We start from the raw sequence: 17819 nt of genomic DNA, 5'->3' as shown, positions 1-17819 counted from the left end.
ATTAGATAATGTTTTAAGGAATTAGGATTCAGAGTAAGGTATTAATTGTTGATAATGCGTAGTTTTAAAATTTGTAAAGTTTTTTTTAAAGTTTTGAAATGTTTCATAACATTATTTTTATATCTTTGGGATTCACTTAAAAATAGGAAGGTAGGAGACATTTGACTGTAAATTATACTGGTCCACAACTTATTTTTTATAACGTCTCTCATAGGTAAAAACTCTGGGGTTGTAAAAACTTTCAGTGTAAAAAATGACCACTGCATAATATTAAGGTGACCTATTAATTGATGTACATCCCCAATGATGATAGACAAAATTACCCTATCTGTAGTATTAGTGGTTGAAGCGTTTGGACTCTCAACTTACTGATCCAACCAATCAAAATTTAATATAGATCCTCAAAGTTGTTAAGCCAACAAATAAGAAAACGTTATTATAAAACTTCTATTTTTCATAATATGAGTAAAATAAAACTTTTTACGTTATAATAAATGTTATTACGAATAAATCATTAAATATTAAGTGAGGTTAAAAATTAAAAAAAAACTAAAATTAATACACAATAGTTTGATCTTTTAATTAATAAGGTCAGCTTAACTTTATGATTTTAATCATTATGTTTTTTAGTGATTTTTTCCTATGTTCTAAAATAACATGAAACTTCATAAGGTTACTGATAAAAAATTAAAGTCTTTTTTATAGCATTTAATTTAAAATGTATTTCGGTCCCTAAAGTTTCATAACAACGTTTGCTTATTTGTTGGCTTAATAACTTTGGGGACTTTCATTGAATTTGATTGGTTGGTTCATTTAGCAGAGTGTCCAAACGTATCAACCACTAATTGTAATCTACAGAAGGGTAATTTTGTGTATCATTATTGGGGATGCACATCAATCAACAGGCCATTGTATTATCCCTTTAGATCCCAGACTTTAATAAAATGAAACTTGATAAATTCAGTGGTGCAAAACAATATTTTTTTCTTCATGCCATTTATTTTTTAAAATATATTTTGGATCTTTGGATCTGAACTCAGCAGCTCCAGCAATTCTAATTCCAAGCAAGGAAACAATATTGGCTGGGCTCAGGTCTGGCACCAGATTAGACATAAACAGTGGCAGGAACATCTACATGCTTGGTAGCTCTATAATGCAACAGATGAAACCCTTTCTGCAAGAGCTCTGCATTAACAAAGGTGTCCAAGTTGTCGCCTGCTGTAAAGAAGAGATTTTTTGAACTACTTCTGGAACCAAGATCACTCCTTCCTAGCTGCTGGTAAGGAAGACGACATTCTTTTCCTACATTTCCTGGGTAATCAAATGCTTAATAAGGACAACTTCTGGATGGATCTGTTACACAACGGCAAGAGAGTGTTCCACCTGACCCATCCAACAATCCTGACAGACCAGCAAACGGACAAATTGACTATCTATCTAGCACAGCATTTCAAGTGGAGGGTGTTCATTCTAGGATCCTTCCCAAGACACATCTCTCAATGCTGTGGTTTGCAAGAACACTCTGTGCTAGACAGTGAGAATCAGAGAATCTCCATGACTGGTTACACCAACCTCCTTAACCAATACCTACAGTCAAGCCTGATCCTACCTGACAGATGCGAGTTCCTGGTTTACCAGAACATTTTCGGTAGGAACTTCGACAAACATAGCCTAGTTGATGGAGTACACCTTACAGCTTCAGCCTATAAAGCGTGTGACAAATTTTTCCTGGGAGCTTTTCAGCGGAAACCAAGAAGACAATCTGATATTACCTTGAAGATGACAACTTTCAACAGCTATCTGACCGCAAAAGGACTGCTGACCAGAAATGACACTTACAACAAAGAACCAATGGAAGGCGCCATAGATGATGCCATCAATCTAGCAAAATGAACTATTGTAATCTTTTTAACCTGATTTTATTCGTGCTTTTATTCATTATCTTGATATCTTTTTAATTATTTATTTATTTTAATAATAAAGTTTTAATAATAATAATAATATTTTGATGAACATAACACCATGTTCAGTCTATTGCAGCTTAGCAATATAGATGTTGAATGCTAAGAAGGGAGGGAGGGGACATTGGGCTGTTTATTACACTAGTCCCTAAAGTTTTATAATTACAATTTCTTATTCTTCATTCTTTACAACTTTGGGGACTTTCATTGAATTTGGTTGGTTTGTTGGTTCATTAATTTGAGTATCCAAACGTATCAACCACTAATAATAAGATTAATGCCAGTTTTGTTAGACCCGAGTGGCCAAAATTGCAAGGTTTTTTTATTATTTCTTCGTTTTTTTAGGCTATGAGAGCGGACAGTAAGTCTGATTTGTGTCATGTTCTAGTGGATGGTGGTATGACTGCTAGCAAGGTAGATAATTTTATATCCAGTTATCTAGTTATCTAGATACCTGTCCTATATATAAGATAGCAAATCTGATTCATGTCATGTTCTGGTAGATAGTGGAATGAATGCTAGCAAGGTAGAGAATTTTAAATCTAGATATCAATTTTTGGATGTAGCAATTATGATTTCAAAACTATTTTTTTTTTTTAAACTTTAACTTAGAAACTCCCATTTTAAGATTTTAACCCCTCACCTCCCCCCCCCCCCCCCCCACGAAAAAGCTTAAAAGTCTTTGTAAATTTACTAATTTAAAGAAAGGAAAAATTTGTGTACTGTTTCTGATAAAAATTTATACAGGCCTAATAATATTAATTACCTTAATAAATCTTCAATGTTCAATATTTTATTAACATAATACTTTCTTGAAAAGCTACAAGAATTATACAATTCAAACAGTGAGGATTTACAAAATTACCATAACTTAACTGAGAACCATAAATGTTAAGTAGTTAGTGAGATTCTTCATTACAGACAAACACACAGACAGACATCCTGTTACTTATATTAAAGGATTGTAAAATTTAATAATGCTTAAAGTATTAAAATTTAATTTTTGTTGTGATATTTTAATACCAAATACATAGATAAAGAAATTTACTTTTGGATAGTTTCCTACTAAGTGCCTATCAAACACTGACCCCCCCCCCCCCATATTTTTAGAAATAAATTAAGAAAAAGGAGGCTATTTTTTTCTATGCTTAATCCTTGCTATATCTATATCTGTGGTACCTTGTCTGGCTTTGAAGTACTCGATAAAACCTAACCTTAAATAAAATACAGGAAGTAAGGGGACAATGATCTGTCTATTACACTAGTCCCCAAAGTTTCATTATAACGTTTTCTTATTCGTTTGCTTAACAACTTTGGGGACTTTTATTGGAGTGTCAAAACTTTTTAACCACTAATTGTAATTTACTGAAAGGGTAATTTTGTATATCATCATTGGAAAAACACATTAAATTATCGACCATAGTCTTATCATTTTTTATCCCTGTCTAAAATAGGCGCTTTTCATTGCTCAACAAGGCACTTTGGGGAAAACTGCCCACTTTTGTATGTGTGTTGAATAAAAACTTGAAAGGGTTTTCAATATTTTCCATAACAATGTAATTTATCAAATATTTCAACTAGGGTTGGGCCGGATATCCGGCCATTTTCAATATCCGGCCGGATATCCGGCAATATAATATTTTATATTTTACAACAAAAATTTCTGCTTTTTTGATTATAAATGACTGTAATTTTCTTATTATTGAAGCTATAAGAACATTTTTTTCTGAATATGTTTATCTTTATGTAAATTTTATATTAGAAATCTCAAAACATAAATTTTGGCGGGGGCAGCAGTTCTTGGCAGCTGCCAGCCTCAAACTGGCAGTCGGCAGGTAAAGAGCAACGAATTTTATGAAATTGTAATATGTCATGAAGACATATAAAAAGCCCAAATTTAAAATTTGAAGTGTCTAAGTCGAAAATTGCTGTCACAGGAACCGTTTAAAGATTTCAGGAGACCTGGAGGTTCAGGATTTGCAGGACTATACCTGGAACCTGAAATCGACTTGAACACCTAGAATTCATATGAGGATGTACGCCAGGAAGTAGGTATTCAAAAAATTCCAACTCTCAGCTATGTGTCATACCCATATTTCGAAAGTCATTTAGTTATAGCCCTCTATCTTTTATACAGAGAAAATGCACAGGGCGGGGGGGAATTGCGTTCAATGCCACCTCCCCGCCCATCCTCCAACAGGGGTTAATATTACAGATTGAGGGTAGTAATAGTTTGTTAGATTAATTGCTTAGGAGAAAGATCATTTAATAGTTACATAATTTTTAAGTTTTAACCTGAATCCTTATAATAAAGTAACATGATGTCTATCTGTTTGTCTGTACTGAAGGATCTCGCTAACCGCTAAACCGATCAGGTTCTCCTTCACAGGGTAGCTTCTCATAGGCCCTGGGAAGGTTTATAATATTTTGGTTAAATGGTTATCAAATTCAACCCCCCCCCCCCTTAAGTGCCCCTAGAGGCCTCTAAGGGCGTAGCCGCCAGTTTTATATAATAAGACGCCAGTAATTTGGCCGGTTATCCGGCCGGATATCCGGCAATTTGGCCGGATATCCGGTAGTTTGCCGGATATCCGGTGTTGGCCGGATATCCGGCCGGATACCGGATATCCGGCATTTGAAATTGGCCGGATATCCGGTATCCGGTATCCGGCCAAAAAACTATCCGGCCCAACCCTAATTTCAACGCAGGGAGGGAGAGGACTTTGGGCTGTTAAGGGTGTCCCATAGTGTAGTGGTTAGAGCACTACGCTGTGGTTGGGAGAAACCGAGTTCAAGTCCCTACATAGACTTTGCACTTGGTTGACAAATGCTGTTGCAATTTGTCAGATTATGATCACGCAACCTTCCCTAAGATGCCCTAGGGTTGTAAGGGGGAAGATTTGTAGGAAGTTAGGATTCTACAAATCAAGCAGCTCTAACCATGCTTTCCCTCATACATGCTCCTCGTATGAGAGTGCCATTAATTAGGGTGACTTAATATGGAACACCTGCCAAAACTCTAGGTCAAGGTGATGTAATAATTGAGTAGCTTCCACGAGAATTGCGGGTCAGCTTGTAATGTAACATAAAATACAATCAGCTGTGCGCGAAGCTTACAAATCTAATATTGGCCAAAGGATTCTCACTTCCAGTCCAGTCTCTGTGTGCATCTGAGTCCTAACTTCAGAGAATCATGGCTACAACAACAACAACATTAGGCTGTTTATTAGACTGGTCCGCAAAGTTTTATAATAACATTGTCTTAGCTATTTTGGGGACTTTTATTTAATTTTGATTGGTTAGTTCATTAAGTTGAGTGTCGCAACGTGTCAACTACTAATTGTAATCTACAGAAGGGGTAATTTTGTTATAATTAGGGATGTACATAAATTTATCAGCAATTGTCTTATCCCTTAATATCCCTGATTTCAAGGGATATTACAATTTGAACAATAAATTGGTGTACATCCCCATCGTTGATAATCAAAATTACCCCTTTTGTAGTTTAAATTATTGGTTGAAAAGTTCACAACTAACCAATCAAATTCAATAAAAGTACCAAAAGTTTTTTAAGATAACATGGTTATAAAACTTTGGGTACCAGTGTAATTTACAATCCTATGTCCCCTCCCTCCCTGAATATTTTACAAAATCCTTTTTATCCCCTTTATAGCACTAAAACCAACCCATTAAGATATCTTAACGCAACGTTTATTCGTTCAAGGAACACCAATCAGACAACCAACACTTAGATTGCACAAACTTTGTCTTTAGGTTGTAACTGAAAAGTTAAGTCTTTTTGTCAAATATACTTGATGATATATTGATTAGGTTAGGTCAAGAATAGTCTATAGGGCCCTGCAATGAAAGCAACCCAAGGGGGCTACTCTATAATACAGCATATCCATTTGTTATCTGCTCTTTAACCATTTTGTCAGTGTGTCCGTCAATAACGCTGTATTATCTCGCATGCTATTACAGATAAATGTTTAGAAAACTTTAAATAAAATCACATTGTAAGACAGTTTTCAATAGTTTTGGGAATGTCCAATGTTAATTATCTTTGCTACTTATGGATGTTATCATACTTGTTCTCTAGAACTTTAAGGGGAGATTGAATATAGAATCCGTGGATGATATTGTGATATAAGTTCCTCCATGTTTGGTCTGTGGAGGAGATGGGGTAAAGGCATAATGAGGATGAAAGAGGGGGATTATCGTTATATTAGCCAGCTGGGAGAAACATTTTATCAGAGGTTGCGAGAATATCTCCAAATATCCATTATTCTAAATTAATTATTTTGAGGTGGTTTGTTATTCACCACTTGCAATATAAAGTAATTCTATTAAGGCTCTGTACAAAGTATCACATGTTAAAACATGCTAGACTTAAAGTTAAGCATAGCGGCTCTGTAGTTTATATTTTGTATAAGAATTAATAAGATTAAAATAAACTACATTTTTACAGACAATTATTAGAAACTAGAAATTAGTCCATGTAGATAACGTTTTTTTTGCTTTTATTGATAATGTACAAAATTATGTCTTAGGAAGATAGATCGATGGATGTAGAATATATGTGGATATTATGACAGGGAAAATATTTTCGTCAATTTAGCTTGTAAACATGGAACTAGTTTATTGGTCAGTTCGTTTATCTAGTAGGAGGGGAGTGTATGGGGTAAAAGAGGTGATGGGGGGTTAGCCCGCTACGTCTTTCACTTTAATAGAGAGCATGAAAATCTGGTGTAAGTTCCAAGTAATAATATATCCGTTTCGACTCGTATTATAGACAGCTTTCAGAGGGCCAACTAAACTGGTATTCAGTTTATGATTTAAGGTTATTTTGATTTTTTGCGGTTCTTTATACGAAACTAGCGGTTACGCTCCCTAAAGGCCTCTAGGGGCACTTGAGGAGGGGGAACTCGAATTTGATAACCCAATTTCTTATTTTAGATTTCAAAAGAAAAAGTAAAAAATAAAAATTTTGGGGAAGGAATTTTTTTCTATGGGCGATTTCTCTTTGGAGGGTGGTGGTAACCTCCCCCAAAATAGTTATAAACCTTCCCGGGACCTATAAGATGCTACCCTGTTAAGGAGAACCCGAACGGTTCAGCGGTTAGCGAGATCCTTCGGTACACACACACAGACAGACAAACACACATCCTGTTACTTTATTATAAGGATTGATTGCGCATATGGTTAATTAAAAACAGTTTATACATCTTTTAATACGGGATTAGACGTTGTTTAATACAGGATTAGGCGTAAATGAATAACATAAAATTGCCTAATTGCTGTGTTTATAATAAGCTAATTGTTATTAAAACAAAGATGACAACATCCATAAAAGCGAAGGTCTAAAGGGAATAACAAACGAATTATAGCTCTTGCAGGGTGTCAGAACTTTATAGGCATTTGATTATAGATATGCCTTGCTTATATTATTGTTACATTGTACCTTATTTTTTTCTAGGAATCATTATTGAAACAACAGATTAATAGGATAATTATATCTTACAAAAGTGTAGTAAAAAAGTTAAAAATAAGCATGTTTTGAATGCAAGTAGGTAAGTAAAAGGGTAAGCAGCTGTTTTTGTTTTAGCCCATCTGCAGCTATCATCTGTTCAACTTTTTATTTTTCATTGAACTATCCATGTGTCATTTATAATGACCTAACTGTAGCTAAATGACTATGAAACGAGTGACTAACTAATTATTATTTTCTTAGGAGATGCTACAAGCTGATATAGCCGGCGTTGACATCATTAATGTTCTGTTTGCTTTCATTGAAAATACCCTGTGTCATTCATAATGACCTAACTGTAGCTAAATGACTATGAAACGAGTGACTAACTTATCATTATTTTTTAAGGAGATGCTACAGATCCAAGCAGATATTGCCGGGGTTGACGTCATTTGTCCACAGTTTAATGAGGTTAGATATAACAGTTATTTATCGCATCGTATTATAGACAGCTTTCCGCGAATTTTAAGATGAAAATTATAAAATTGAAATCAGTATTGTTAGACCTGAGGGACCGAAGGCTCGGGCTAACCACATTAGTACTAATCTTATGATTTTGATTTTTATATTCAAAGAAAATTGTCTGTAATACAATATGATTTTTCATTATGGCTGTTATTTAGATAACAGCTGTGGGTGCGGCTGTAGCAGCTGGCGCAACTGTGAATCTCTGGAATCTTGGTTAGAATTATATCATCCTTGTTATTTAGATAACAGCTGTGGGTGCGGATGTGGCAGCTGGCGCAACTGTGAATCTCTGGAATCTTGGACAGAATTATATCATCCTTATTATTTAGATAACAGCTGTGGGTGCGGCTGTGGCAGCTGGCGCAACAGTGAATCTCTGCAATCTTGGCCGGGTATAATAATATCATTCTTGTTTAGATAACAGCTGTAGGTGCGGCTGTGGCAGCTGGCGCAACAGTGAATCTCTGGAATCTTGGACAGAAAATGGATAATATTGTAAAGTACAGGTAGTCATTTTTTAAAAAATCTAGATACATAGTCTAAAAAACAGCCAATAGGGAAACAGTGGAGGAACAATCTGGCCATATTATTGGATAGAAAGTGTTACAAAAGGACAGATATTTTTTAATATTGCATAAAGAGTCAGCTGTAAAAAGTTGCATTTCTTAGAGTAAAGCTTTGCTTGGGTGAATTATACTTCCCTCTCCTTGTATAATGTAAAGTATTTGACTAAACAAATCTATAAAGTCAGCTATGAATAGTTGAATTTCTCAAGATAAAGTTAGCTTTTGGGAAATTATTATATCGAATTAATCGAATTATGGGACCAGTTTGACCACCTGGATGTATTATTTTTGTGACTCTGAAACATTTCCCAAATTAATTTAAATAAAATCAAGGATGACAACATCTATAAGTTGCGAAGCACAAAAACAGGACAAATGGAAAAAGTGAATTCTAGAGTATCTGTTTAGTGGTCCTTTAAAAAGATGCAGAAGAAAATTAAAAACGGAAAGATGAGAGAATATGATAGAAAATCATGAAGTTTACATATAAATTGATGTCTTTTGTATCATGACCGACATACTGACGGATCAAGGAAGTTGTATACTGGATGCTTTACGGTTTAGGATATCCAACAGAGTTAGGCATAGGGATTTTCAACAATCAGAAATAGAATTGGGGAGAGAGGTTCTTTGCTCGAAAGGCACTTAGATAGAAAGCACCTTATTGTTATACTATATTTTTTAGTCCCAAAATATCCTCCGAAGAGAGAGAAAAGATGACAAAGAAATGGAAAATGGCTGTGGAACGAAGTTTGGGCTGGCATACTGACTAAATATTTGGCCAATTGAACAATCCAAGTGGTGGCAACACAACAATAAAAAATCAAATGCAAGAATAACCTTAAATTATTTCTATGATTTATCTATTTTTAGACAGGGTTCTAAAGGAATACAACTTAATATATCTTATAACAAGGGATAATCTTGGATAATAAGCTCCTTTAAATTGCCACTTTCCGTCAAAATTTTCGGAATTTCCTTATTGAGTTCTTTTTCCCTTTAATTTACAGTGAACTTTAAAGAATAAGACAGTGGAGAATGAATTGATTTATACCCCCGTTTGTGATAAACATAATTATCCTTCTGTAGATTAGAATTGTTGGTTGAAAAGTTTGGACACTCCTAGTTTTGTAAGATAATAAACGTTTGTAAAAACCGAGATTTGGTAAAAGTTCAGTTTTCTTATTCATTGGCTTAAGAACTTTGAGGACTTATAATGCATTTTGATTTGTTGGTTCATTTAGTTGAGTGTCCAAACGTCTCAACCACTTATTCTAATCTAAATAAGGGATAATTTTGTGTATCATCATTGGGGATGTACATCAATTTATCGGCCATTCTCTTATCCATTTAGATACCTGGTTATGGTAGGTAGCATTTAGAAATAAAAGATTTACTAATCAATTAAAAATTTATTATTTTTTTGTGTTTTTGTTAACTAAAAATATTTATTTTTATATCATATTATGTTTTAATTAATGTTTTTTTTATGTACATGAAATATTTATTTATCGCATCGTATTATTGACAGCTTTAAGCGGATATTAAAATGAAAAATTGTAAGATTAAAACCAGTTTTTTTGAGCCTGGACCTACCAAACAGATATTAATTTTATGATTTTTATTTTAATATTCGTGGAAAATTGTCCGTAATAAGATGCTATACATAATTCTTCAGTATGGCTGAGTCGGTTTCGAAGTAATGCTAGACAAAAATAAATGTTTTGTTTTTATTGTTAACTAAAAATATGTATTTTATATTAATTAATGTTCTTTTCTTATACATGTAAAATATTTTTATGCCCTGACATTTTATGCTATTTTTTACAATTAATAAATATATGTATATTTTTGAATTTCTTTTTCTCTTTAGTGTTTTAGCACTTTTAGACAAAGGTTCTTGTTATCAAAGTGTTAGATGTACCTTCACCTCTTACTGGTGCCCAAAGTTGTATAACCACATGGTTATATTCCTATGGCTCAAAAACTTTGGGTACTTTTACCCAAAGTTTTTTACCAACGAGTAAGAAATTAGCATTTTAAAACTTTGGGGACTAGTATGATAATAAGCCCAATGACTCCCTGCATCATCGACCTATAAGACGATTTTTCCTCGTAATTTCTCTTGTAATGAAACGGCAAATGATTTATTATTACATGGATGTTGCACCAGATTTTTATGTACTCTAATAAAGCGAAACTTTTAGCTGGCTAAAATAACGATACATCTACTTTACTCCATCCCCTCCCCTCCTACTGGAAGAGCGAATTTACCAATAAATGATATCCATATTAGCAACCTAAAATAATGACATTTTTCCCCTGACATAATATCCACGTATAATTTACATCTTGTAATGAAACGGCAGACTTTGCAGGGACATAGGGAAATGACAATGATAGATAAATTAATTGTTCCTGAGTTATATATTATTTTCGTTTCTTGATGCATTAGGTAAATAACAGGCTGTTTTCTCGTCTGTTTATAAGCTTGAACTATGAATTTTTCTGGTACCCAAAGTTTTATAAACACGATTTTCCTTTTTGGCTCAAAAGCTATGAAGACTTATATTCAATCTTGATGGTATTTTACAAGGTTTTCCACAAATAGTTTTATTCTCCAAAAGGGGTTTTGCTGTTTATCGTAATTAGGGGGTATACTTAAATTTATCGTCCATTGTCTTATCACTTAGAATCTGGATATTGAAACGCAAATTCTACTTCAAATGGAAGCTTTGTTTAAGTTTTAACAAATTAATCTTAAAATTACAACTTAAATTTTTGGTTCCAGTACAAACGTAGGAGTCCCAAACGTCGGAGTGGACAAACGCAGGAGTGTTAAAACAATAATTTGATTAAGTATTTCTATACAGATTAGGTTAGGTTAAGATATGAATGTACAAATAATCCCCCCGCAGGGGTTAGGCGTTTTAAAAATCTATAAGATGGTCTAAAATAGGTTGGGATAGGTTAGGTGTCCACTCCTGCGTTTGTCCACTCCGACGTTTGAGACTCCTGCGTTTGTCGTAGGACCAAATTTTTTTACAATTAGTGGGGGGAGGGGGAGGAAATTATTCCATTGTCCATTGTTCCATCCCTTCCTCCATGATTAACGACAATGAGGATTTGGCATAATGTCCATACTAATTGTTCTTCTTACAAAGATTTATAGATGGACTTACAATTTATCAATCTATCTATCTCTATGTCTATCTATCTATTTATTTTGTGTATATTGTCCATACTAATTTATCTATCTATCTATCTCTATGTCTATCTAATTATCTATCTATTTGGTATAATGTCCATACTAATTGTTCTTCTACTAGGATTTATAGATGGGCTTAGAATTTATCCATCTATTTATCTCTATGTCTATCTATCTATTTATCTATCTACCTATCTTATGTTCAAAGCTATATTAAAAGTTTATTATAGCTTTTAATTCATCTATCTATCAATTTAACTATCTATCTACCTATTCTATGTTCAAAGACTAATTATAAGATTAATCTGGTTTGTAGCTAGTTTTATCTTACTCTCAAATTAATTGGTGTACCCAAAAAACTACCAAAAAATTGACATAAAAGTGGTCATATCTGATATATTTTCTACATGTTATTTCAATTGATATGTTAATATTTGGATGTTACACCATATTTTCATGTACTCTAATAAAGTGATACTAGTCGCTGGAAAAAACAACGAAACCCCCCATCTTCCCCCTTTTACCCCATCCCCTCTCCTCCCACTGGTTTAACGAACTGACCAATAAATAAGGTCCTTATTAACAACCTAAATTGACAAAAAAAATTAGTTCCTAATCCTGCGGGGCCTTTGCCATCGTGCCCCATCCATATGGGGCTACCCAGTACCAAATGTAACTTTCCTTAAAGTAATAAACAAACAAACACAAAACTGACCCCTTTATTTTCAAAATAAGGAAAATATGGTTCTTCGATAAATTCCTCATCCATTGTCCTATCCCCACGTCCCTGGAGGCAATTAGTTGGTTGGCAGCAGGACATTACCCAAGTAAAGACCATTCAATTATCAATGTCATGAATCCAAGGATAACAACATTCATAAAAGCGAAGCTTTGAAATCAAACCGTAGAATAAACGTACACCAAATAGGCAGAATATAAAAGTGTGAGAAAAAAATCTTTATAAACTTGCTGCAAAATTATGTAAATACATGATTTTGTAAAGGACATACTTATATTTTAGGGCTTGATTGTAAAAAAATATATATATATTACATATATACTTTGTTGTCCGAGGAATCAATGTTCCAAAAATCCAACACAATAAAAACTGTCCCGAATTTGTATTAATTTTGAGGAACACGACTCCAGTGACGTCATATTTTTCTTTCCCGAAAAAGGGAAGGGGGGAAGAAAATCTCTTCAAAAGAGATGGGGAAAACCCCCTTTTCTTCCATCTCTTTTTTCTTCATCCCTTCCCTTTTTTTTCTTTCCCCCTTCCCTTTTTCGGGAAAGAAAAATATGACGTCACTGGAGTCGTGTTCCTCAAAATTAATACAAATTCGGGACAGTTTTTATTGTGTCCAAAAATCCAAACAATAGGATAATTATGTGATTTGAAAATTTAAAAATGAGTATGTTTTAAATGCACGTATGGACTTTATGGTAATAATTATAAAATTGCTACGCTTTCTAAATCCTATCTAACTTTTACATGAATTATCATCTAATAGGATAATTTTAACTTGCCTAAGTAAACGGAAAGAGCTAACCGTTAAGTAAGGATTGACGTACAGACCCTAATTATAGAGAGGTATAGCTTTAAAAAATGCGGTTATGCCAACTTTCAGTTGCTGGACTTGTCAGGGATCTGAAGGGATAAGACAATGGCCGATAAATTATGTACTTCCCCCAATGATGATACATAAAATTAACACTTCTGTAGATTATTATAAGTGGTTGAAACGTTTGGACACTCAACTTAATGCACTAAACAATCAAAATCCAATAACAGTCTCCAAAGTTGTTAGGCCAACGAAAAAGAAAACGTTATAAAAAATCTTTGGGGACTAGCATAAAAAACAGCTCAATGTCCCCTCCCTCCTTGTGGACTTGTACACTATGTACTTGTACTCTTAGAAGAATAGACGGTACTTGATGATGACAGACACCCGGTACACCGAAAAAGTACACATGATTAAAAAGTACAATGGCAAAAAAACCAGGGATCTAAATGGTTGATAAATTGATGTACATGCCAAATGATGATACACAAAATTACTCCTTCTGTAGATTACAACTATTAGTTGAAACATGTGGACACTCAATTTAATAAACAAGCCAATTAAGATTTAATAAAAGTCCCCAAGGTTATTGAGCCAACGAACAATAAACAACCCAATGTCCTCTCCCTGCAAATAGTTATTAAATACTAATAACCACTGGACCGATATGGTTCTCCTTTAAGGTGAAGATTCGTATTGGTCATGAAAAGGATTATACCTATTTTTTGGGGGAGGATACTTCCACCCTTAAAGAACCGCAAATCAATAAAAATACCTCCTAAAAAAAATTCTTATTTCTTTTAAAAACTAAAGTTGAATATGGGGAGGGTCTACTGTACATCCATAACTATGATAAACAAAATTACCCCTTCTGTAGATCAAAACTGTTTATTGAAAAGTCAAATCAAGATTTTCTAAAAGTCTTTAAAGTTTTTAACCCATCGAATGAGAGAACAAGTAAGGAATAAAAAAAATGATTTTAACCCATTAGTGACGAACCGGGTTTTAACGCCCGGTTCCAGAAAATGCCAAAATAAACCGGTTTCCAGTTTTAAGATTGCATCATGCTCGCTTGAGCCTACCCTTTACTGCGCTGTTTTTCAATTCCCCCCAGAGAGAAGCGTTTCTATCTATTATGTCGGCCACAATCTTTCATCGAAAATGTGTGAACCCAGAAAAACAAGGTGATTTAAAATACCCCTCCTAACTTTTTTGTTTATGAAGTAAAGTTAGTGATTTTTTTCGTGAAATTTAAAGTTTATTGGCAACTACATTCATTTGTGAATTCGTTTTATTCAAATTATTATTTTTTATATGATTTTTTTATCGTTTTTTTACGTTCTATATAGGCCCGGTTCGGCGTGAGTAAAAATACCCGAAAGTTTTATTGCCCGGTTCGGCACTAATGGGTTCTTTTCAACCATTAGATATATTAGATATTTCTTATCATTTATTATTCTCTTCAAATGTAAAAATTTCTTTATTTCCCAATGATAAATATCATTGATAGATAGATAAATTAAAGGATTGATAGATAGATAGATAGACAGATCTATAGGGATAAGACAATGGACGATAAATTGATGTTGGTCCTCAATGATATTAAAATTGATAGATAGATAAATAAAAGGATGGATAGATAGATAGATAGATAGACAGATCTATAGGGATAAGACAATGGACAATAAATTGATGTTGGTCCTCAATGATAATACAATAGATAGATAGATAAATAAAAGGATGGATAGATAGATAGATAGACAGATCTATAGGGATAAGACAATGGACAATAAATTGATGTTGGTCCTCAATGATAATACAATAGATAGATAGATAAATAAAAGGATGGATAGATAGATAGATAGACAGATCTATAGGGATAAGACAATAGACGATAAATTGATGTTGGTCCTCAATGATATTACAATTGATAGATAGATAAATAAAAGGATGGATGGATAGATAGATAGACAGATCTACAGGGATAAGACAATGGACGATAAATTGATGTTGGTCCTCAATGATAATACAATAGATAGATAGTTAGTTACATTTTTTTTATATATTTGTCAATTACTGATAGTAATAGAATAATTGCTTCTCTATAATTCACTTTGGACGTTCAACAATTACATTATCAATATCCCTCCCATTATTATCAATACAAATATTAGCAAAAGTTTTAAAACTTCCTCGAAATGGGCTTTTTTAACCGAAAACGGCGGCACCTATAGCCAAAATCTTAAATGTGATATAAATCGCTTCGTATATTACTTGTAGCTCTATAGATTACATGAGGTTGTGTAGTTTTCAATTACGGATCGTATCAAAGTTCTAAAAAGTGTTCATCTCACTTTGGGCGTTCAAAAATTACATTTTTAACTTTTCGCGCCAAAAAACCGGGTATTTAGGTCGCAAACGGGCTTTAATGCCGGGGGAAAGCACCAAAAAGGGCCAAAAACGGTTATTAATGCCGCAAGGTTTTTTTACTCACGCCGAACCGGGTTTTATTGCAACTTTCCTGTGCACGCCACTAGAGCAAAACAAAAAAATACGAATTCCGTTTTGACCATTATAAAGCTTCCCTGAAACTTTCAGCTCGATCGGCCCATAAAAGTGGCGCTCGGCACTAATGGGTTAAATACATGAATTTATTATTGCTTAATAATTTACAAACAATTATATAATAACAATATCTTTATAATTAAATTTTGCGGATTTTAATTTCATCCATCAGTATTTTAAATATTTTAATTTGATTACTTTATTACAATTTAAAATAATTAATTTATTACAGAACTTTTATAAATACAACCATTTTAATTTCTTTTTGAGGTACAATATTTTATTTTTACACTTTTCTTTAAAATTTTATTTTTAGAATATAAAAGTTGATTTTAATTTTCTGTAGAAGATGATTTAATTTTATTTATTTATAGAAATAAAATTAATAAAAGTTATTTTTCGCATCGTATCATAAACAACTTTCCGCGGATATAAAAAGAAAAAAGAAATAAGATTAATTTCGGTTTTGTGAGCCCCGAGGGGCCAAAGGCCCGGGCAACAAAACTGGTATTGATATTATGATTTTTCATTTCAATCTTTTTAGAAAATTGTCTATAATAGGATACGATACATGATTTTACTGATAACTGGTTTTAATCTAGCGGATATTAATCGGCTTTGAAGTCATACTGAAAAATACAGTTACAAAGGCAAGTTTGTCTTCAAGTAGCGCAGCGATAACAAGCTTATGATATTCTAGTTTTTAAAAAATCTATGAAAAAATTGAATATAGATTTACTGGTTAGTTACAAAGTAGTAGCTGCGCCACTACTAATCAGGGATCTAAAGGGATAAGACAATGGCTGATAAATCTATGCATTACCCCAATGATGATACTCAAAACTACCCCCTTCATAAATTGAAATTAATGGACAAACCAATTAAAATTTAATAAAAGTCCCCAAAGTTATTAAAATACTTAAGGGATTAGTGTAAAAAACAGCCCAATGTCCCCACCCTCCCTGACTACTAATGCTAAGTTATAAAACACAACCTTTTTTATTAAATAAAATAATTTATATAACAGTCTTTCATTTTTTTCAATAAAATAATATTTTTAGTTTTTTTTCTAAATAAAAGATCTAAATTTTTTGTTATTCTTTTTGAATATTTCAAGTAGCGCAGCTACTCTATAACTAGGGCATGTCAGTTCAGTCAACATAAGATTATTAAAGAGTTGATAAAAGTTATTTATCGCATCGTATTTAGACTGCTTTCCGCGGATATTAATATTAACAAATTTTAAGATTAAAACTATTATATATAGCGGATAAATATTGGACATTGTCTTATCCCAATAGATCAAAAATTAGTTAACTTTATTGTTAGGCGACTTATACAAACATTGTTCTTGTAGAAGATAAAATTATATTACAATTATATAGTAATGTATTTTTTGGCTTCTTTAGTCTTTTTATAGGAATGTTATAAAAAAATAAGCATAGTTTTTGTTTTAAATGAAAAATAAGATGATTTTTTATGATCTTTTTTAATGAAAAAAATGTTATTTGACATGATGACTTAAATTTTACTAAGATTTATTTTACAAAATATTATTTTAAAATTTAAGATATGTAAAATTATTAATGACAAAGCCCAAATTGTGTCAAAAATCATCCATGTGACGTCAGAAAAATGAGGGATTATCAATCTCCTTTTTTATAGGTTTTCTTTCCAACTTCTCCTCTCATCTCCCTCATTTCTATGCCGTCACAGGGACAATTTTGGGGTCTGTCACAAAAATGGCCTAAATAATGCTATTAAAAATAAATACATTTTAACCTTATCAAAACACTTTATAGTACCTTTAATGGAATTTGCATATAATCTGTAACAAAAATTAATTTTGATATCTTTAGTAGCGAAGTTACTCTATAATTAAAATTATGTCACGTATAAAAAAAGTTATTGATTACCAAGGAGGGAGGGGACATTGGACTGTTTATCACACTAGTCCCCAAA

General features: G+C 32.9%; 1 protein-coding gene across 5 annotated transcripts in view; it reads left to right on the top strand.

Moving 5' to 3' along the window:
• The window catches only part of LOC145334274 (glycerol kinase 3-like), a 159711-nt gene extending 150360 nt beyond the window's left edge, over positions 1-9351 (top strand). For 2 of the 5 annotated variants that reach the window (XM_080179664.1, XM_080179667.1), the window contains 4 exons: positions 2307-2375; positions 7837-7899; positions 8374-8462; positions 9208-9351. In XM_080179664.1, coding sequence (XP_080035790.1) covers positions 2307-2375; positions 7837-7899; positions 8374-8462; positions 9208-9295 — 309 coding nt within the window. In that variant the 3' untranslated portion in view covers positions 9296-9351. Of the gene's footprint in view, positions 1-2306; positions 2376-7836; positions 7900-8111; positions 8125-8198; positions 8212-8285; positions 8299-8373; positions 8463-9207 lie in introns of all 5 variants that reach the window. The other 3 variants (XM_080179665.1, XM_080179669.1, XM_080179668.1) reach the window with 3 other exon arrangements.
• The last annotated feature ends 8468 nt before the right edge of the window (positions 9352-17819 follow it).

Source organism: Acartia tonsa, chromosome 12 (assembly GCF_053477335.1).
Source record: "Acartia tonsa isolate MP-2025a chromosome 12, ASM5347733v1, whole genome shotgun sequence".
NCBI classification, from domain to species: domain Eukaryota; kingdom Metazoa; phylum Arthropoda; class Copepoda; order Calanoida; family Acartiidae; genus Acartia; species Acartia tonsa.
This window is presented reverse-complemented; position numbering and strand designations above follow the sequence as displayed.